This window comes from Nicotiana sylvestris, chromosome 1 (genome assembly GCF_000393655.2).
Source record: "Nicotiana sylvestris chromosome 1, ASM39365v2, whole genome shotgun sequence".
Classification (NCBI taxonomy): domain Eukaryota; kingdom Viridiplantae; phylum Streptophyta; class Magnoliopsida; order Solanales; family Solanaceae; genus Nicotiana; species Nicotiana sylvestris.
In genome coordinates, this window is record NC_091057.1 from 153,471,127 (window position 1) to 153,492,696 (window position 21,570).

Genomic DNA, 21,570 nt, shown 5'->3' on the forward strand with positions numbered 1-21,570 from the left:
ACTGATATATTATTCGAATTCAAACTGATGTACATAATGAACTGAAATCTCTTCTATTTATAGAAGAAAGGAAGCTACTCCGTAAGCTGCTACTACAAGCTGCTGTGTAAGCTGCTGCTATACCAGATATGGATAATCTTCTACTGAGAGCAATATTTATCCATAACGGAGTACTGAATGGATAAGCTTATTATACCCGGTATGAATAATCTTTTACCGGGGGTAATGTTTATCCATAACTGGGTACTGAAAAGATAAGCCTATTATACCCGGTATGGATAAACTTATACTGGGGGTAATGTTTATCCATAACCGGGTACCGAAGTGATAAGCTTCTTCAGGAAGCTTATTTCCAATATAGTACTAAATAGATAAACATATTTACGGTGGAGTCCCATATGGATAAGCTTCTTCAGGAAGCTTATTTACAACGGAGTACTAAATGAACATCCATAATATAATATATTTATAACAGACACCAAATTTTTTGACACGATTGTGTAGAAAATGAAGAGTGTGTGGATAAACGAAAAAGATTAAAACTGTTGGGATCAAATTGAATATAACACCAAACACCAAGCACTCATGACGGAATTTATCCTTCTTGTTTCATATTCACAGTCATAGAACGTCGTCGTAGCCTGACATACAAATATCCCCCTCTCAATCTCAAACGTTTACCCTTAAACCCTCCGAAGGAGGGCAAATAAGGCTTAAACCCTGAAAAACCCTATCCTCATTCTTCTCCTTCTTCGAACCCTAATTTCCCCCCATATATTTATCTCCATTTTCCATGCCGTTCAAGCTTTTACCACAGCTTCGTTTTTTCAATTCTACATTCCCAGTTACCCATTTTCCCACCATGAAATGCAATTCAACGTTAAAGCCTAAAACAGTACCTGCTTTTTCTAGAATGTTCCCTCACAAGCTCAAGTATCGGTCAATTGGATTTCCAATTTTACCCACCCAACAACAGGAGCTCCGTAGGTTCTCGTCCCGCTCAGGGAGACCAAGACCCGGGTCGGGTTCGGGTCATGAGGTACGGGTTTCGAAGAGCTTGATTGAAGATGAAGCTGAACTCAGTGATTGGGTAAGTGGGTTGAGGTCCGATTCGTTTAAGAAAACTCAGGTGTATAGTGATAGTGATGATAATGATGGCGGTAGGGGTAAATTTGGTAATAGGCGTGGTGGTGGAGAAGAAAGAGGTGAAAAGAGAAGGAGAGATGTAGATTTTGATGATTTTAATGGGCCTGGTAGGAGAAGTGGAGGCCCAATGCAGTCAAATTCGAGAAATGGAGGGAGGTTTGGAAGTGAATTGGACGGTGGAAGAAGTGGGGGAAGAGGTCAAATGCAGTTGAATTCGAGGAATGGAGGGAGGTTTGGAAATGATCGAGGGAGTAGAAATGAGGGTAGAGGAAGTGGAGGTCGAGATAGGATGGTGTCGTCCCCGAGGGGTGGAAGGTTTGGAAATGATATAGGTACTGGAAGTGAGGGTAGGAGAAGTGGAGGTCGTGATCGGATGGAGTCATCTCCGAGGAAGGGAGGGAGGTTTGGAAGTGATATAGGGAGTGGAAGTGAGGTTAGAAGAAGTGGAGGCCGAGATCGGATGGAGTCCTCTCCGAGGAAGGGAGGGAGGTTTGGAGGTGAAATGGCAGGTCCCCGTGACAGTAAGAGGGGTACGGGCAGGGTTGGTAGTGGATATGGTAGAGATATGGGAGGACAAGGTGGTAGTGATAGGTTAGGGAGAAAAGAAGGGACGAGTATGGGGCGAGGGAGTTCGACATTGTTAGATGAAGATGATACAGATAATGAGGATGAGGGAGAGGAGGAAGAGGAAAGTGGTTATAAGGGGTTTCGAGATTTGATTGATAGTGAGGAAGAAAGTGAAGAATCTGATGAAGATGATGAGGTTGAGGATGGAAAAATGTTCTCTTCGGAAAAGGAGGACATTCCAAGGGCATCACACCCGCGCACAACTGGAAAAAGTGATTCCCACCTCACTGACACCAGGTAACTCATAAACACATGACTAACCATGTATTATGCAGCATGCTGATTGTTAGAATCTTTTGAGTAGCTGTCTGGAGCTGTTATAGAAGCATGCATAATGAATAAATAATAGCACTCGGAATTATGTGCCAAAAGTTGCTGAATCTGTTGCTAGAAAAGCAATGTGGATTTTGGTGGTTGTTGTTATTCAGTACTTCGAACTCACTTAAGATTTAGATCTCTGATAGTCGTGAGGGGGGAATACTCTTAAAGAAAATAGAAAGAGATAGTGCGGGAAGGACTGGATTGTTGTTGTGTGTGCCATTGGATTAATGACAATTTAGTGGATACTATATCACCAAATATTATGGGAAGAAGAGAGACAATGTATATGCTTAATAATAGTGTAGGAAAACATAAACGAAGGGGACTAATAAAGAAACATAGATGAAGGCGCTGAGCGCATGAATGTGCAGAGTTGCTCTTTTGCTTGTCTCTGTATGAACTGAGGAATTTTGCCCAAGGATGTGGTACATTGTCCAGTTTTAGATGGATCTTCTATAGAACCTTTAATTCTTAAGACAGTTATACTGTAATATTTTTGTCCATGCTCTAAGTAACCTCAAGGAAAAGTAATTGTCTTCTGTCAATTTAAATATCTTTTATTCTATTAGATAATATTTTTATCCTTTTCGCTGCAGATTTGATAAATTTCCACTCTCTCCCTTGTCTCTGAAAGGAGTTAAAGATGCTGGATATGAGACGATGACCGTAGTGCAGGAGGCAACCCTTCCTGCTATTCTGAAAGGTTAGCCTCTTCATCTTTTGAAGCTTGAAGCATAGTGTGTTGAGATGACATTCATCACTTAATATATATAGAGGTTGAGGCTTTGTAAATCATAAGTTCACACTTCAACCAGTCTGGCTCTACATGCAGAAACATATTATGTATTAGACTGCTATTCTTGCCTAGTCTGTTGCTAAGAATTTTTGGTCTTAAGTACTATTATATGTGTTAATGATGACAGTGCCTGTTGTAATCAATTTTATTTGGTAGGCAAGGACGTTCTGGCCAAGGCAAAGACTGGCACTGGCAAGACTGTAGCATTTTTGGTAAAACACTATATCTTTTCCATCAGAGAGTACCTAAAATGTTGCATGCAATCCCATTTACAAATGAGTGTATACTCACAGGTTTCACCTGTTATCGTTGGTGTTCCGTCTTCTAAAATGTTTATAACTTCCTTGGTGACCTGCGTAATTACACATCTCTACATCCTGGATTTCGTGGAACAGGGCTGACAGATTCACCATTATTCTAACTGTAGGATGAGTATCTTCATGTTGTAATGTTACCAATATGTGTATTCTTTTGGTTTGTCGAATGTGTAAGCTCTCTTAGAAAATGGAATTGCTCTACTTAAAGATTTGAGTGAGAACTCCAAACCTTTGTCCCGTTAGAACAAAAAAATAACTTTTCACTGGTTTAGTTTGTCACTTTTGGTGTTCCATTTCCTATAACTTCCTTGGTGACTTGTGCAATGGATGATGAGTATCTTTGTTTTGTTCTATGACTAACATGTGGATTCTTTTCATTGTTGAATGGAAAGAAAAATGTAGTTTGCCATTCTTTGTCTTTGTTTAAACGTGAAAACTCCTGTACTAAACATCACCGTGAGAATTCCCCACCTTGTCTTTAAACAATTGCATTAGTGGATTTTCCTAAGAACTACATATTAAAAAAAAAACTTTCCAAAGAACTGCACTTCATCAATATCAGATTGGATATAGCTTGAGAAGGTCAAGGAAGATACAGTGTTATCAAAGGCGCGCTTAAAGCCCGATTAAGCCCTGAGCGAGGCTCAAAACATGTTGAGCACTTCGCTTAGCGGGCGCTTCAATGTTGCTACCAAGGCTCTAAGACATACTTTTCTTTGCTAATGAGCGTAATCTAGAAGCGATACTAAACAATCGATATTTCACTTTATCGTAAATTTTCTTCAATTTCTTTGTCTATATATTTGATTTTCATGCTTGTTGATATTAGTCTTGGACTACACATACATATTTTTTCATTTGCGCCTTTCTTCATTAAAGCCACGCTTTATTTGTGCTTTGTGCTTAAAGCCCCAACATACCTTAGAGCTTTTTTGCGCTTTTCGCCTTTGATAACACTGGGAAGATATTTTCTAGAACAAACTACATGACATGTTGTCATAGTTTGAGAGTAAAAACCTTTGGTATAAACAATAGTACTTCTATATTAGGGGATTTTCATAGTTAAGTATCCATATAAATTTTCCTATGTCTAGCAACAACAACAATCCAGTAAAATCCCACTAGTGGGGTCTGGGAAGGGTAGTGTGTATGCAGACCTTACCCCTACCCGAGGAGGTAGAGAGGCTGTTTCCGAAAGACCCTCGGCTTAAGAAGACGAAAAGAGACAATATCGGTAACACCAACAGACAATTTTCCTATGTCTAGCATAAAAAGAAATTAACATTCACCTTTCTTTCGTTGTTAGCTCTTATTTCATGAAAATGATTAATAAAATATTTACCAAAAGATATCACAAGATAGTTAATTGGACCTGTTTGAAGTTTTGAATAAAAGTTTTTCAATTTTTTTTATTTCATAGAAATTCATGAAGTTACCCTGTATGTCACGAAACAACAAATTGTATACAGTTTTGACTTTACTAGTTAAAACTATTTGATCCAATTTTTAACGAGTTAAATAAATTTTTAAACATGGATTTTCTTTTGGTGAACAAAAAGGTGATGATAGCCTGCTAATTTTGAGTGCCAAATTGTACTATGATTATATATGACCTTACAATTCTCAATATGCTGGTTGATTATTGTTCTTTGGTAAAACTATATGCTGTCTTCAAACACCGCCTCACACTTCAGAAAAAGCATTATATACAACAAGAAGTGGACAAACTAGGGAAGCTAAGACATTTTAGTAATAATACTTAAGGACAAAGTTGCATCTATTTTGGGTCATGTACTTTGCCTTCTGATATTATTAGCTTTTGGATCTTTTGCATATTGCATATAAGCAACTTTCAGTAATTATCAGATTTTCTGGTAGTCAACATGTCTCATTTGTTAATAGCTGCTTTTTACTAGTAAATTTCTTTCCTTTTAAGCAAACCGGAAAGGAGAGATTCAACAGCTATTTTGAAGTTTCTCCAAAAATTGATAGAGTTTGCATAGTCATTTTAAAATTCTCTGAGAAAACAGCTGGCATCTCTGCGATCATGTCAGCCTAATCATTCCAATATCTGAATTTCAGCTTCCTTCAATTGAAGTTGTGGTAAACTCACCCCCCAACACTCGTGATCAAAAGAGGCCACCAGTTCTGGTGCTTGTGATATGCCCTACCAGGGAGCTTGCAACTCAAGCAGCTACCGAGGCCAACACCTTGTTGAAATATCACCCTTCAATTGGGGTTCAAGTTGTTATAGGAGGAACACGGCTTGCACTTGAGCAGAAAAGGATGCAAGCAAATCCATGCCAGGTACTTAATTCATTGTGAAGTTCCTGCTTTATAAAATATACGTTGGCTCTTTTGATAAATAAAGCAGCAGCTCTCTATCCGAGAAGAAGAATTTAATTAGAAGAAAATTCTGATACATTGGTAAAAACATCTTAAGTTTTTGGTGTCTCAGAAAAGGAGGTTTGGATGACCAGAATCTAGTAGAACTTCTATATTTCTACAACGATAATGATATGCTTGTGTATTGGATGTAATGTTTCAGGCATGGGGTCACAACTCACAATAAGGGTAAATTAGGCCCTAGATGATTTGAAAAGTGCTTCTCGACTTGTGATTCCTTATTGATCTCACAAAGCACCTTTTTATATCAATAGTCACTGACCCCTTGGTTTAGTTGTAGTCATCTTTTTTATGCATTCTTCAGGCTGAGTAAGGCATGCTTATGAACTTTCTGTGTGATAAAGTGGCAGACAAATCTTTGAGAAGGTACAGATGGGTGTGTAAGAGGCCAATTTTTGAACCATCTCAGTGCATCCTATCATTGAGAATGAATAAATTTATTATTTATAGTCATGATTGCCTCTCTCATCACAAGCAAGAATGGGCGTAGTCGCAAGTCAGCGTTTAACTAATGATCAATTAATTAGAAACTAGAGCATCTTGGTTGCTTCTATGCTTCCAAATCTGCTTTCTTTGTTTTGTTCTGTTTTGTCCTTATATCATGGATACTGATTGAATTTCACTCCAGAAATAACTACTAATGTCACTTATCAAAAAAGAAATAATTACTAATGTTTCCAATATGTGACTCAGATACTTGTGGCGACACCTGGGAGGCTCAGAGATCACGTGGAGAATACAGCAGGATTTGCTACACGGTTGATGGGTGTTAAAGTGTTGGTGCTTGACGAAGCTGATCATTTGTTGGATATGGGATTCCGTAAAGAAATTGAGAAAATCATCTCTGCTATTCCAAAACAGCGCCAAACACTTCTCTTCTCTGCAACAGTTCCGCCAGAGGTATTTACTTTAATTACTCTCTTGGAGTAAGTAGTATGAAGAGATGGAACTGAATTAACCTTTAACTTTGCAGGTCCGTCAAATTTGCCATATTGCTTTAAAAAGAGATCATGAATTTATCAATACTGTTGAGGAAGGCAGTGAAGAGACGCACGCACAAGTAGGTCTTGATTATTTCTTAGAGTTCCTAGAACTGATACCTTTGTTGGATATGACTTGACTTTTTAATTGTTTCTGAAATCTTCAGGTTCAGCAGATGCAGCTGGTTGCTCCTCTAGAAACACACTTTTCGCTCCTTTATGCTCTACTAAAAGAGCACATTGCTGATGACGTTAACTATAAGGTACTATACTTGGAAATTACTATATTTATACACATTTGTTTCTTCGGTTTCTCAAGGGGAAAAAGGAAAAGTAGGTCAATTTCGGTAGCTTGGAAAGTCAAAATGGTCTTGGTAAGTCACATCTATTATGATGCTCTTCTGGTACTTGAAGATACCGCTCACTGGTTAATGTTAATGATCTGCTCTTTTTATCCCAAAGTACCCCAAAAAAAGACATTTGAATCCTTAGTAGGTTTAAGTCTGCCATCACAGCTTACTTGTCATATATGCTATATTTGTTTTTTTGAATGGTAAGTACTCGTCATATATTCTATATTTGAATGGGAAGTTCAAATAACAATTACTTGCAAGTGCTTCCAAATTTCTTAGACTCTGATGCTTGACTGCAGGTTCTTGTATTTTGCACAACTGCAATGGTAACAAGACTCGTCGCCGAACTTCTTAGTGAACTTAACCTAAATGTCCGGGAGATTCATTCCCGTAAGCCACAAAGCTATAGAACAAGAGTTTCAGATGAATTTCGCAAGTCAACAGGTCTTATTCTAGTTACCTCGGATGTCTCTGCCCGTGGAGTAGATTATCCAGATGTCACCTTTGTTATACAGGTATGTCTTTTCAACTTGGATTATATGTGATGTCACCTGCTCAATCTGAAATGTCCTTATTTCAGTCTAATGTTCAAAATTTCTCTACCAAGCCAAGGCTGATATTTGTTTTTGTAAACATAAGTTGTGTCTAAACCCTCTTACCTGGCACTAGTGATACCAAAAACTTAATCAACTTTGATTCTATCATCCGAAAGTCTAAGTCATACATTCGTTGTTCAGTTGGAAGTGTTTTCTTACCAGAGTTTTTTTGCTTTTCATCTGGACTGATTTCTTAGAAATCAAGCTTTATATATATCGTCTTTTCAACTGCTTATTAATGGATATCATGCGTCTGTAGGCTTATGTCGGCTCTTTACTTTTGCAGATTGGTGTGCCAGCTGATAGACAGCAGTATATCCATCGTCTAGGTAGAACTGGACGGAAAGGCAAAGAAGGACAAGGCATTTTATTGTTGGCTCCATGGGAAGAATACTTCTTGTCTACAATTAAAGATTTGCCCATATCAAAGGCACCCGTACCTTTGATTGATCCAGAGACCAAGAAAAAGGTTGGTATCAACTTTATGTGAAGCATGTTTCTTTCTAGCTAGTGGCACAATCTGAAGCGCGAAGCTGAATCTGGAGTACTTTGTTCTTGCACTTGTTTAATTCCTCGTTTTTCTTTTTCTATTTTATAAATAATATGTTTTTGATAATAGCAAGCTTAAGCCAACATATATGCTTGTGTAGGTGGAACGTGCATTATCCCATATAGATATGAAAAGCAAAGAAACTGCATACCAGGCATGGCTTGGTTACTATAACTCCAACAGAGCTATCGGTAAGGACAAGTACAGACTTGTTGAACTTGCAAATGAGTTTAGTCGGACAATGGGGCTTGACAACCCTCCAGCGATTCCAAAGCTTGTTCTTGGGAAAATGGGCTTGAAAAATATTCCCGGACTACGTTCCAAGTAAGTTGAGATACCCTTGCTTCTTCATATATGCATACAAGTGTATATATACATAGTGCAGGTCACACAATGCAACAATTATTATTTTTAGCTTAGTGCTGATTTCGCAATGTTTGTAATCTCGCTACTAGGGAGAATTGAGAGCCTACAGAAACATAATTTTGGAGTTCCTTTTTGCTAACAGGCAATTGGCCTTTCCTCTTTTTAGTTATACTATATTGATTCTTCATTCAGTGTGCCGGAATTACAAATACCTGTAGTTCTCAGATATCGGCAATTCTAGAATCGTAGTTTGTTATCTAACTTTTCATAATGTGAAGTCAAAACCCCAAATGGTGCAACAAGTTAATGATGTGCATCTAACTTGTGGGAGGACATCTTGAAGTTATTTTCAGAAATTCTTGAATTTGTTGTTATCTAACTTTTGCGATATTGAAATGAAATAAACATGAACACAGTGGGAATGAAGGTGTAGCTGATATATATGTGTGCGTGCGCGCATGTATGTGTGTGCCACTTCGTGAATTATTTTAGTTATTTCTTTTTTAGGTTTATTCTTTTCTTGAGAAATTGGTTTAATGCACCTATTGCTATTGACAACATCAAGTTCTAGAACATATGACTGACCCCTTCAAGCCCAAATTGACTATCACAATTACAACGGTCAAGAGGATTCATGCTTATATCTATCAGTTACGGGTATGTTCTAAACAGAAAAAATAGTATTTTCCTGTGTATTGAGACCAGTTATGATTTGACCCCAACTGTCACAACAAGAAAATCATTGCGGTCCCAATAAAGGGAGTTTCCATATAGAAATCAAGGTTGTACTAATGTAAAAGGTAGAGCAAATGCTGCCCAACCCCAGATTTGATTCAGCAGGCACTAAAGTAATCTTTGGAAAATTGTTCACAAGGATGGATGGAATTGGCTCAACAATTTTTTTTCAAATAATTGGATCTAAATCGTAATATATGTTTTGAAAAGTACCTGCACCATATGGATGAACTTCAAACTATAAATTTCAAAGTCTCAGTAATTTCTTTTTTTTTTTCCTGAGTTCTGGATAAGGTGATTACATTGTCTAAATACGGCAATAAATTTGATGCGTAATTGACATATGACTACGAACATTTATTGGATAAAATAAATAGGAATCTGTGCATGGTATGTGAGAGGGAACTCTTAGAGTTAATTCCCTGAATGGTCATTCATGTTGTAGAAATGACTTAAGAAAGTCACTTTTGTTTTTTCAGGACAATAAAATTACTCATGTTTGCTTATATATCTCAAAAGGTCATTACTGACACTCTCAGTAAAATCATTTGTCATATCATTTAAAATGCCTATTTATACAAGAATACCCCATTTTGTAATCATTTTTTTAAGATAATGAAATCACTCATGCGCATTTTTTTTTCTAGTGATGATCTCTGCTACTCTTGTGGTAGTTTTACTTTTTAATTGTGACCACTTTTTAAGGATCGTCACAAATAATTTTCAATTACAGTACTAGTTTTAGGGACTTTAATGTCGTTAGAAAAAGTCTTTTGTGACAACTGACAACTTTTTCATTGATTCTGGTGACTTACAGTCCTATTTTTTGTTAGTGTTTTGAGACAGTTTTTTTACGATATTCGATATTTATTTTAAGATATAAAAGAAATTTAGAATCTTCTCACTATATTATCATTCCAACCTAGCCAAACTTGTCTTTATTCAAAGTATGTGTCACTATGACTTTGATTAATGGCTTGTCCCAACTGATAAAACCTCCCGCTACGGTAATTACCTCTCATAATTACTACTATATCTTATATTGCCTTATTATCATAATAAGCTTTTGAAAAGTGGTCCTTAAAAAACAGTCATTTAATATATATTTTAGATCTTGGATCGAATGGTTGTGGATTAAAAAATAGGTTATTCTTGTATAAATAGGTATATTAAATGACATGGCAAATTATTTTTGTGAGAGAGTGAGTAGTGACCTTTTGAGATATATAGGCAAACATGAGTGATTTTGTAGTCCTAAAAACAGAAGTGACTTTCTTGAGTAATTTACATAACATGAATGACCATCCAGGAATTGACTCGAACTCTTATTCATGACCCAACAGGGTTGTTATTTCTTGATAAAAAAAACGTGTCAAATTCAAGTTTCATTATTATACGGTAATATAAAACTCATTACAAATGCTTGACGTTTAAATATATAGCAAATGAAACCAAGAAACATCACACAAGAAAGAACACCAACATAATATATAGAATATTTGAATGATTTCCATGAAGGCATGACAAAAAAATGAATCAACGTGGATAAAAAGAGAGCAGTAACCTCCAAAATTTATCCCTTCCTGTTATATGCACAATTAAGCTGCCTTGCGTCTTAATAATATTCACAATAAAATTTACTTTATGTATTTTGATTTAACATAGAAATTAAAAGTTTTAGTTATCTTAGAATTTATTTCTAATTCTGTAACAAGGCTTTGCCTCTGCTGAAATTTAAACGCGTGGTATATTCCAGTTTCATTGATGTTAGGTGTGTGCTTTGTAGAAGCAATAATATGACATGATCCTTCCACCATTGCATGAACCAAAAGAAAATTTACTGATGCGCAGAAGCGCCTTGAGTAGTAGCACAGCAGATGAAACATCATGTTTGTAAAGGATTCTAAATTCTTTGTGACCCACAGTCACATCACTACACTGTAAATATTCTGCTTAAGCTGAAGCTAGTACAAGTTCAGTTTTCGACAAAATCTTACTACATTCTATTGAAAATGAATTTTTTTAAATGGTAACACTACTATAACAAGTTTAAAAACTCTAAATTCTTGGAAGAGTTTCTACTTCAATGAGATTACAATATGCTAATCTCTACAAGAACAGAACCAAACCTATATCTCTTCTCCATCCAACCACCTGCACCTTATGTTTTGAAGAGGGTTGCTGCAGCTAAACAAAGATTCCAGAACTAACATACAAAACTAGGAACTGAAGGACCAGACGTGACCACTTTCTAGCAAAATCTGAAGAGTAATTTCTCAAGGTCTGGTCTTCATTGCAAAACTAAAGCGAGGATGTGACTGACTGGTAACGGGCCAGTCCCTCACCATTGTTTCTTCCATCACCAAATCACTGTCTTCCTCCACCTTAATATTAAAGGATTGAAGAATTTGTACCGATAAACGATAATTTCTTCCAGCCACTTATCTGGCAAATTACTTAAATCCTCCTGTTCAGAATATGAATTGGAAAGTCAGAAATTGCCATCACCAAAAAGAAAATGAAAAGAAATTGGCAATGAATGATAGATACAGCCATAATATGAAATAATCTATTCAGAAAACTCTACTTAATACTTCTCACATGCTCCAGTACAAAGTACTCCGCCCCCACCCCCCAAAACAGGATTTATTCGGATATGTTTCATTTCAGGACTTTGAAAAAAGTTCCATATGGAAAGGATGTAAGTTAGACTCTTCAAGAGAGTGATATGCCAATTAGAGACTAGACTGCAACACCAGCTCAGTTTCACAAGTAACTGTGAATTGAACAAATGCACCAGAGTCATGATTTCGAAAATTCCCCTGAAAGTAAACATAAATATTACCTTTGATGATGAGGTGAAGATGGCTGATCTGGAGAAGAGCGTTGCCCAGAAACTGCATGAAATCTCTGTTCCTCGAATGCTCCCCGTTGTCGACTTACCTCACCTGGCTGAGGTTGTTCATTTACACCTGAGAATCCTACTGGACCCAGAGACCCAAACTCAAGCTGTTCTCCATGTGAACCATAACTGGCATTGTCGTCAAATGGATAAAGCATTACAAAAGGGGATCCACCAGGTCCATTTGAAGTCACTCCACTTGGGTTCATTGCTGTTAAAGGATACATGCCGTATGCTGCATTAGGAGGGCCACTGTGGCTTGAGTTTCCAGGCAATGGACCATTTTGGGACAGATAAGAAGGAATGGAGTCATGTCTATGTGAGCTCCATGATCTGTCTGCCCGGCTATCACCGGATGCCAACCGATCCACTCTTGAGTTTGATTTCTCAGATTGGCTGCGGTTATAATTGCGCCCAGCAGCACGAGATTTTGAATTCATATTCCAATTCCCCTCTCTGTCCACATGGCTATCGTTTCTCTCATAGCTGTAATTGCCCCTTCTTGTACTAGATGAGTGCCGATCCCTAGCTGACACCTTCTGAAGCAACATCAAATTGCAAGGTAAAATATCAATTTGAAATGATAGTACCAAGTCTCAATCACAAAACACTTTGTACAGAATAGAAGAGTTTTACACGAAATCAAGCTTCCTAATGGAAAGACAGGCAAGACAATCAGTATGTGAGCTTCATGGACATAATATAGGTAAGATCTTACTTAACCATCCTCAGCATCAATTTAAAAGCATGGAAAAGCAAAGCAGAATAGTAATTCTACTTTTCACAAACATCTCTAGTGGAACTAGTGAAGAGGATAATGCTGTCTCCCACTAAAAAAAGAGGTATCTGAGCAACCATTTTTTATCCTAATGGTCGAACATTTATGTGAAAAGGGCAGAATGAAAACATCGGATTGCATCAACAAATCTATTAATCACATTCAGCACGATGAGAACATGACGATTAGTTAAGAAACAAGAAGAGAGATGTGCATGAATATTTTAATTTGAAAACAAAAGATTCTCTACAATATCCACCTAATACTATCTATTAAAGATAGATAAAAAGAGGCAGAGATATAAAATTTAATGATGCACAGTTTGATGAGTCAACTACTACTTACAGGATTTGGCAGGTACGTCCCAGTCCCGCTACGGAATCTTGGTATCTCATCAACATACCGTTGAAACATATTAGGAGGTCTGTTAGAAACAGACTGAAGTGGTGCAACGGGCAATATGCGAGGACCATAGCTCATCAACTGAGTAAAGAGGTTCATGTTGGCTGAATGAGGTCTTCCAGGACCATCCCACGGGAAACGACCTTGTAAATATACAGGGGGTACCATTACTGGAGAAGGGTAAACAAGTGGTCCAGGATGTCTAGGGTTTTGGCAAAACCTTCCATATTGCAAATTTTGAAAATGACTAGCAAAGTCACTGTTAAGTATATCGGACTTGTGTTCACCAGGCCCCTCCATAGAAGTGGGGCCCCTAAAAGAGCTGGATGGAGTTAAATCTTCGGAGTGGTCAAGTCCCTCAGATGTATCAAAGTTCTGACCTGAATCACTATGATCTAGGCATTCTTCTCCTCCTAAATGGCTTGTTGAAGAATCAGGAGTTCCTGCCTCAGGTGGAATATTATATATTGGAAGCATAGTGAGAAATGGAACTGGTGGCCCAGTGGGATAAAATGCAATAACCCCAGAATTATCACCCATTCTTTGCCGAGAACCAGGCCCAATAAGCATTGGTGCGATGGGTATCATTGGGTCTGATCCACTTGTCTGAGCAACTTCATGTTCAGGCACATGCCTTGCAAGGTGCATGGGAATAACAGATTGAGGTCCTTGACTTCTCTCAGCCATTTCAGTACCCACATTTGACACAGAATTCCAATCCTGATCATCCTCCTCAGCTTGATCTGACACGTGGTCAGACATCATTTTACCTTTTCCATAACCAGTAGTTGGCTCTGTGGCAGCTGCTTTCTTTCCCCACCTTTCCCTTGTTGACTTTGTGCTTTTAGCGGATGACCCATCCCAAGAACTCTCAGAAGAGGTTTTACTTCTCATTGAACTACTATGAGCACTGGACGAGAACCTGGAACTTGCCATCCTTTCTTCAGCATAAGTGTCATTCGCTCTGCTATCCTGAAACTGAATATTATCAGAATGTTCTTCCCTAATTGGCCCACGTTTTTCCTTCATATACTTCTGCTGAGCTCCCAGAGAGTTACCAGAGCCACTAACCCAAGATGAAGGAACAAAGTTAAAACCTGAATGTGCAGATTGTGGCTTAAGATCAGATTGAAGTGTTTCGTAATTTCCATTCTCTGGGTCAAATCCAACACTGGAGCCAGCATCTGGCTCTTGCCAGAAATCATTTTCTGCCTCGCCTGAGTTCATCTCCATAGAACTAAAATTCTCATTATTGCGGTCAATTGGATCTTCAGAAGTCGGATTCAACCCGAGGCCTGGGAAGTACTGGTTGAAATGGGGTGAAATCAAACCATGTGGAAATTGCATGTTCGAAAATGCAGGATCCATAAACGGAATATTAGTGGGAACTCCTGGCATATTTCGTTGATTATAGCCCATAGAAGTCAGAAATGAAGGAGAGATAGGAAAAGGTAACTGAGCTGAAGCCCAATTAAAAGGAAAATGAACTTGACCATTAAATCCATGGATTGAAGTAGATGCCATCATATTCACAAGATCTTGCTCTTCCTGATGCATCCCCTGTGTTCCCCCACCAGTCGACGAGAGCTCTTCATTCAGAACATCGATGCCTGATTCTCGGTGAAAGCTATTTGATCCACCATTGGATTCGGTCCCAAGATCATGACTCTGATGGGATGGAATGTGTCCGACAGATGGCGTGTTATCATTTAGAGTTTGACCACTCTGACCTGCAATATTTGCAGATCCTTGATTCCTCCTCTTATAACTGCTGTCCTGCCTCATCGGAGTGGCTTGCATTTTTGCAGTCTCTGGAGCTCTTCCACGCCTTTCTTGATTGTTATTATCACCATAGGTGTCTGTAAGCTCAGGACTAGACCGCGTCCTGGCAAAAACAAACCTACCCTGGATATCATTCAGTATTTGATCAGAATTTGAATCTCTCTGAATTTTGTCAGCATGTGAAACCTGAGGGGTAGCGGTTTCCTTCTGCAATTGATCAGAAACCCTTGAATTGCTCAAATTGTTGTGGCTCTTTCGGTTTTCAGTACAAGAGGACACAGAAAAATCATTCGTTCTAGAGAAGGATCCAGAAGAATGGCTAACATATTGAGAAGAAGCATTCTGTGGATTGGCTCCCTCCACCTTACTCACCTTTTTTCCACTGGGTTTAACCCTAAAATTCTGAGACTCCGGTACGTCATCTGGTGTTGACAATCTTACGTGTGACAATTCAGCCTCTGGGGCATCAGGCCTTTGGCCACTGCCATGCCTGTCCCAGGTATTCATAAAAAACTGATTTACTTCATAAATTAGATTTTCTTTGGGGCAATCCAGCAATCTTGCCAGCCTTTTGGCACCAAATGCAAACGCACTCCGTATCCTATAAAAGTTACCTGCCAGAGTAATAATCAGACGAAATGAAGTACTAAGAAGAAATGATGTGAAGAACATGCCATAACTAGACCTTTTAAAACCATGGAGTTATTTTCTATTAAGCAGTTGTCATTCAAGGCTGTGCCTTATGAATTTCCCTTACTCAGGCTTTTGCTAGTCAAAGAAATTATAGGTAAGATACTAAACAATTGAATTACTTTCTGTTCTTCTAGGACACCAATCACACATCATGTAAAAAGCAGTGATGGCAGACCCCTTTTTCTGATGGTTAAACCCACCCTCCAAAACCCACTGGCCGAGGAGTCACCAGCCCTTCCCCATTTTGCACCCTAGGTGACTGAAACCCCCAACCTCAAGGTTGTAGGTGTTCTCTAGGTTATCCCTCACTCGTCCGTGGTGGCAGAAATTAAACGTCAGAACCTTCAAACAAGTAAAGAAATTACGGAAAATATTAAGAAGCAACTAATTGTAAGTGACGGCTCATGTTCAAATACCCTCATAAATATGGCCAAGAGTGAACAGAAGTTAATTAAAAAAACGACATCAAAGCTTATATTGACGTAATTAGTGAACAGATCCAAATTTCAAGTACCTTTACTCACACTACGACCAAGGTTGTTGTTTACTCGTAAAGGATCAATCACATTAAAATGTTTAGAGACAAAAGGTAGCCCTTGATTTTCCTGCCCACCAGGAAAAACAGCATACACGGAGCTACAGGCATCAAGAAACAATTTGCTGAGAAGCAATTCTCCACCATCTTTGCGAGGAGGTTCCGCTGTAACATGACGCAAAATTAAGCCATCAAATTAACTCAAGCCAAACTACAGGAAATCAAAAATACTAGATGACCCTACACATGTGCATTACCAGCAACATCAGGAAGTGAACTAATAGCCACAGGACCCCATAAACTAACACAAAAGTTGTCCCAGTCAAAGTTGCTGAAGAACTCCAAGAAGCGGAAAAGGACCTATCAGTATGAATTGTAAACATTAAAGAGCAAGAAATAAAATCCGTAAAACAAAAAAATAAAGAGGAAAAAATAAACATCAGTTAAAAGTTAGTCACCTCAAGTGGCCCGGAAAAGGAATTGTTGAACACATGAAATATGTAAAGAACTAAGGTTTCCAAGGCATAAGTTGAAATGAGACCATGATGAGCACCCAGTATACGGCTCTCATAATAACACCATGCCTTAATCAAGATAATGCTGCGCTTGAATAAATGATTCTGGTTTATCAGGTGATCAACCTACAAATAACAAACAAGTACAGTAAAGAGTTCATGCTCCTTTAGAACTCTTTATTTCTCCACTAGTTCCGTTTTAGGAAAAGTAATTACTTAGCACAGCATGTAAACTCTATGGTTGTATCATCAAACAGCAGATTTTGTAATAGCATAAGAAACTACACACCTCCTCCAGGAAGCAAAGGGTACATAGACCCCCTAGCTGATTGAAAGATATGTCAACCACGATATTTTCAACTAAGCATTTTATTAATTTCACCTGCAGTCAAAAAAAAAAAAAAGAACAATGAGAGGGATTCATTGACAACAGAATCACCAAGGCGCCGGTGCAAATAAAGAGTAACTACAGAAAATTCAACTACATAACCAAGTAAGCACAATTAGCATCTGCTATCCTTACTAAGCTATCCAAGTAGAAAAAGATGATTGATTATTCATCTTGAAGTATCAGCGTTCTTTCTTTCCTTTTTTCTGAAACAGATATATTAGCTACAAACTTAAATTACAATTTATTTATTTTTGACAAGTTACAAACTTAAATTACATCCCCTTCATCTCCCAACTCCACTCAACACTATAATCTCTTAGTGCCCATGATTGTCCCAAATACTAGTGGAACTGGAGGATGTACCTCACAACTTGTGAAAAGTCTATGCAATGAACATACTCCAACTAGATAAGTCTTAAAAGATTCTATATGTAGCTTCAGGAGCTCTGATAATAACATAGCTAAGTATCACTACATCTGATTGATAAGATCCACACCGGAAGGGTCAAGTAACTGCAGAAAAAGACCAAAGAGGGTTTCTACAGAGAACTTATACACCCATTTCTCAGTTCCTGATAGATAGTCGGACAGAACAAGGGGAGAGAAAAATGTCTGTGTCTAAGCACTAAAACAATTTTACATTGTTGTGAAGTCAACTGTAATCATTCCTAAAAGCAAGGACAATAGAATTAAGAACGCATAAAAAGTATTACATTTATTGACCTTGGGAACGGGCATTACGACAAATCTAACTATAGACGTAAAACTATATAGATGATGAAATTCCCTAAGTTCTTAATATACTTAGTGTGGGGAATGAAAAATGCAAACAGGATATATCATGATACCAATATAACTCCAATTATATATCCGAAGAAGGTAGACTAAGCGGAAAGGATGCATATTAAATGCCAGATGCAACATTGATTCATTCAATAAATAGGAGCATTGGGAAGAACACTTTAAACGGATGATTTTGCAGAAGCTATTGTGGTGCTTAACAAACATGAAATATCAGACAGAAGTCGATTCAGTTTTTTTACTGGCACGCAATCTCATAAATAAATTACTCTTGAAATTGAAACACATAATCCCAAAGGGTCCTAAATCAACGAGAGCAAATGTTAATATCTGATTCTATGATATCTTCGTATAAAAGCATTGAGAAAGAAACTTAATATAGCATTGACACAGTTTCTAGAATACTACAATTCTGCTCTGACAATTACAGTAAAAGACAATCATACTTTTAATGTTCGTATGAGATGTTCCTTTAATGCTAATTAGGATCTAGTCTCAAGCAAATATGAGAGAAATGTTTCATTACTTTTGCAACTCCAAAAAAGGGTTCAAATGAGTGTCACATATTTTCATAGGAATAGTTCCTTCTATTTTTTTACAAGGCTGGAATAGTTCCTACCATATTAATTAAAAACAAAACAACAGATGGTAAGTAATCTCAAATAGATATGGTAACACAATTTTTCATTACACAATTTTTGATGAAGAATTTTTCGTTACACAATTTTTGATGAAGAGTTTTTCGTTACACAATTATCAAAGAAGAACCACAAATCTTGATAGTTGCACAGAGAAATCTTCTGCTAAAGTGACCATAACAACAAGACAAAACCATTGCATCAACCATAAAAATAAGAAACTAGACAGTGCATGCTTTCTTGCATCCAAATGAAAAGAAAAGAAATTCTCTGAAAAGCCAAATGGAAAGAGAAGTTTCAAAAAATTGATCCAAAAAATAGTCACAAAAGTTTAATTTGTTTCAGTAGGGAAGCTCCATAACTTTATACCATCCTAGATTAGAATCCCAAAAACAAGGGACAAGTGAAATTCAAGTCCCAAATATAACCAGCAAAAGATGCTCATGGTACCATCTAGTTTTCCGAATTAAAAAATACCCGAACAGCACTCCTTTTAACTAAAAGATATTCCTAAAACATTCTCCATCCTATCAGATGCCACAAGTTGCCAAATTCCAATTACCTCCTAAAGAAAGCTAGCCAGAAAACTACCTACTCTCTCTAATAGGCATCAATGCAGAAGATTAAGAATATGTGCATGCAAATCCCAAAGAAAAGGGGGTTTATGAAAAGGACTTACTTCTGCCTGAATGTACTGGACCTCCTTGACGTGAAATTCAGCATTTTCATTTTTCTCCTCTTTCTCTAGCATATCACGAACCTGATGAGCCCATGTATCTTTTAAACTCTGGTTATTACTGAAGGCAGTTAAATCAATGTCCCCATCAGGAAGATAAGTCTTCAAAGGTACTGAGCCGAATGTAAAAACCTGGAAAACCAGAAGTGGTTAAAAGAAATTTACAAGCAAAACGCCAAAAGATGAGACAAAACATAAACAAGGCTGGAACTTTTTTTGTGTTCAGATGAGCAGGTAGAACAAAGTCCTATATGGCAACTCCAAGTAACCACTTCCATTGTGAAGGAAGACTTGCAACCGGATAAAAAAAAAATAGAATAGTAAAATGTAGAAGTCATGCACGCATATCTTGAAGACTCATTTCACCCAGTAAATTCATTATCTTTACTGGTATCTGACATAGAACAAAGTTTTTTGACATATCAAACGCTATGTGCGTATGAGAACGACGACTCCACTCTTTAAGGAAAGATTGATTGTGAGGCAATAGTTTGAACCACCAAAGAATATCGCCAGTCCACCTTGTACTCTCTTCACCCACCTCCACCACATACCCACACTCTACATTCTCTTCCATCCCACTTCAGAACTCACTGGCCTTCATTATCCTCAACTATTTCTATCCAACTATTGTATCTAATCCGCTCCCTTTACTTCTGGAAATAAAAGAAAAATAGAAATCTGCACTTCATAGTAATATTACCTATTACACGAAAATCCAAACTTTTAACCAAATCTCTAACTTACTCTGCTGTTTCATATTCAATAATGAGCTCCAGAATGCAGAATAAGGATCACTAAAGTTTACAGTGCAAACTAAAGTTCCTAATGCATTTAGAACAAGCAAATTCATTGGTCCTTCTTCATAGAAGTAAGTAACTCATATCACAGGGGAGTAGCAAAACTTCACATACCATAACAACAGATAAATCCAACAATGTTACAATAACTATAATTCAAGACAACCTGACATGGGAAACATTTCATGATGAGGCGCTGCACGTAATCAGCAACAGCATTTCTGCGCTCCTCAGATGGTTGGTTAGGCTGAATGCAGGCAATGAGCTCAGCAGTTCTTTCCTCAGCCTTTGACCATCTCTCAGAGTCAAGGACTCCGATCACCGGTCCTGCATCGGGCACTAGCCCATTCGGCAATAGCCCACTTGGCTCTGCCCATTCCTCATGTTCTCCCATACAAGAACTACTTGTTTAACCTCACTACAAATTGTTCCAACAAAAATCCAACCTTTTCTCCCCACAAAGCTAAACTAGCAACCCCTCTATCAAGTATCTCATACAAAAGCTAAATCTGAATTACAAATAAAAACCCCAAGAAAGCAGTCAACAATATGGTTAATAGATTAATAAAAGCAAGGCTAATTCTTCAATTGCACAACCATAAAATGACCAAAAAGGGTGTTAATAGCACTTGGTAGTTTTTATATACTCCTATATATCAACCCCCCAAAAAAAAACACCTTTGCTCAACAATTTAAAAAAAAATTAAAACAAAAAGAACCCTAAAGGGAAGGTCTGAGAGGAATAATTGATCAAGGGATTAAACTGGAAAAGGAAACCCTAAAATAGAAAATCAAATAAGCCCTGAGATACAACAAAAATGACGAATCCACAACTTTTCTTGATTTTCTAACAGATAAAGATGGAATTTTTCAATCCCAAAATAGAAAAATAGAAAAGAAAAGAAAATAGGGAAAAAAGGAAAATGTGTTTTTCTGGAAAGGAGAAAGGGAAGCGTAGAGAGGTGTGTGTGTGTGTGGGAATGGGAAGCACAGATTAAAGTGTGTGTCTATGTGTGAGAGAGAAAATTGGAATTCAGGAAAGAGAGAGGAATTGGTTTTGACGCTTTGAGTTTTGAGGATGTTGGCCTCGTAGAAAAATAGGAGGAAGAGAGATTTGTTTTTCTTTTCTTTTTTGTTGGTCCTTTTTTGGCCCCTTTTTATCCTTCTTCTCTGTTATTTGGGGATGTTCTAATTCTAATCTAATACTATCTTATAATCAAATGAAAGGGATGGGTCTTTAAACTTTGATTATTTTAAAAATCACAAAAAACATTTGTTGGTATAATTAGCCCTCTTATAAGTTTCGCTCCAAAGAACTTAACACATAAAATTTTAGATAAATAATATTCGCACTTTTCGTAAAAAAAAAATTTAAGAGAATGAGGTATGGGGGCAGACATGAAT

The 21,570-nt window shown here is 37.5% G+C and overlaps 2 protein-coding genes across 3 annotated transcripts; one reads left to right on the forward strand and one right to left on the reverse strand.

Annotated features, from left to right (window-relative positions):
- Positions 1-646: 646 nt before the first annotated feature.
- On the forward strand, positions 647-8,719 carry LOC104209998 (DEAD-box ATP-dependent RNA helicase 31-like). Its single transcript, XM_009758782.2, has 10 exons — positions 647-2,010; positions 2,691-2,797; positions 3,047-3,102; positions 5,290-5,514; positions 6,307-6,513; positions 6,587-6,673; positions 6,761-6,856; positions 7,246-7,461; positions 7,829-8,011; positions 8,193-8,719. Exons 1-10 carry the CDS (start codon positions 794-796, stop codon positions 8,418-8,420), a joined length of 2,622 nt encoding a protein of 873 aa, XP_009757084.1. The 5' UTR covers positions 647-793; the 3' UTR covers positions 8,421-8,719.
- Positions 8,720-11,009: 2,290 nt separating this feature from the next.
- On the reverse strand, positions 11,010-21,306 carry LOC104210000 (uncharacterized). 2 transcript variants are annotated; one of them, XM_009758784.2, is made up of 9 exons: positions 20,333-21,306; positions 19,310-19,498; positions 17,090-17,182; positions 16,744-16,926; positions 16,543-16,645; positions 16,265-16,450; positions 13,219-15,671; positions 12,039-12,631; positions 11,010-11,660 (listed from the first exon to the last, which is right to left on the reverse strand). In XM_009758784.2, exons 1-9 carry the CDS (start codon positions 20,558-20,560, stop codon positions 11,651-11,653), a joined length of 4,038 nt encoding a protein of 1,345 aa, XP_009757086.1. In that variant the 5' UTR covers positions 20,561-21,306; the 3' UTR covers positions 11,010-11,650. The 2 variants fall into 2 exon arrangements, with proteins under 2 accessions (XP_009757086.1, XP_009757085.1); XM_009758783.2 differs by having other exon boundaries at positions 12,039-12,634; positions 20,333-21,305.
- Positions 21,307-21,570: the final 264 nt, after the last annotated feature.

Bases quoted from the DNA above. Each gene is read 5' to 3' on its own strand.
- LOC104210000 (XM_009758783.2), bottom strand. From the start codon at position 20,560: ATGGGAGAACATGAGGAATGGGCAGAGCCAAGTGGGCTATTGCCGAAT. The intron at 16,451-16,542 runs GTAATGCACATG...GTCATGTTACAG, and splicing joins TTCACTTCCTGATGTTGCTG to CGGAACCTCCTCGCAAAGAT. The intron at 15,672-16,264 runs GTACTTGAAATT...TTACTCTGGCAG, and splicing joins TGGTCGTAGTGTGAGTAAAG to GTAACTTTTATAGGATACGG.
- LOC104209998 (XM_009758782.2), top strand. From the start codon at position 794: ATGCCGTTCAAGCTTTTACCACAGCTTCGTTTTTTCAATTCTACATTC. The intron at 6,857-7,245 runs GTACTATACTTG...GCTTGACTGCAG, and splicing joins CTGATGACGTTAACTATAAG to GTTCTTGTATTTTGCACAAC. The intron at 8,012-8,192 runs GTTGGTATCAAC...ATGCTTGTGTAG, and splicing joins ATCCAGAGACCAAGAAAAAG to GTGGAACGTGCATTATCCCA.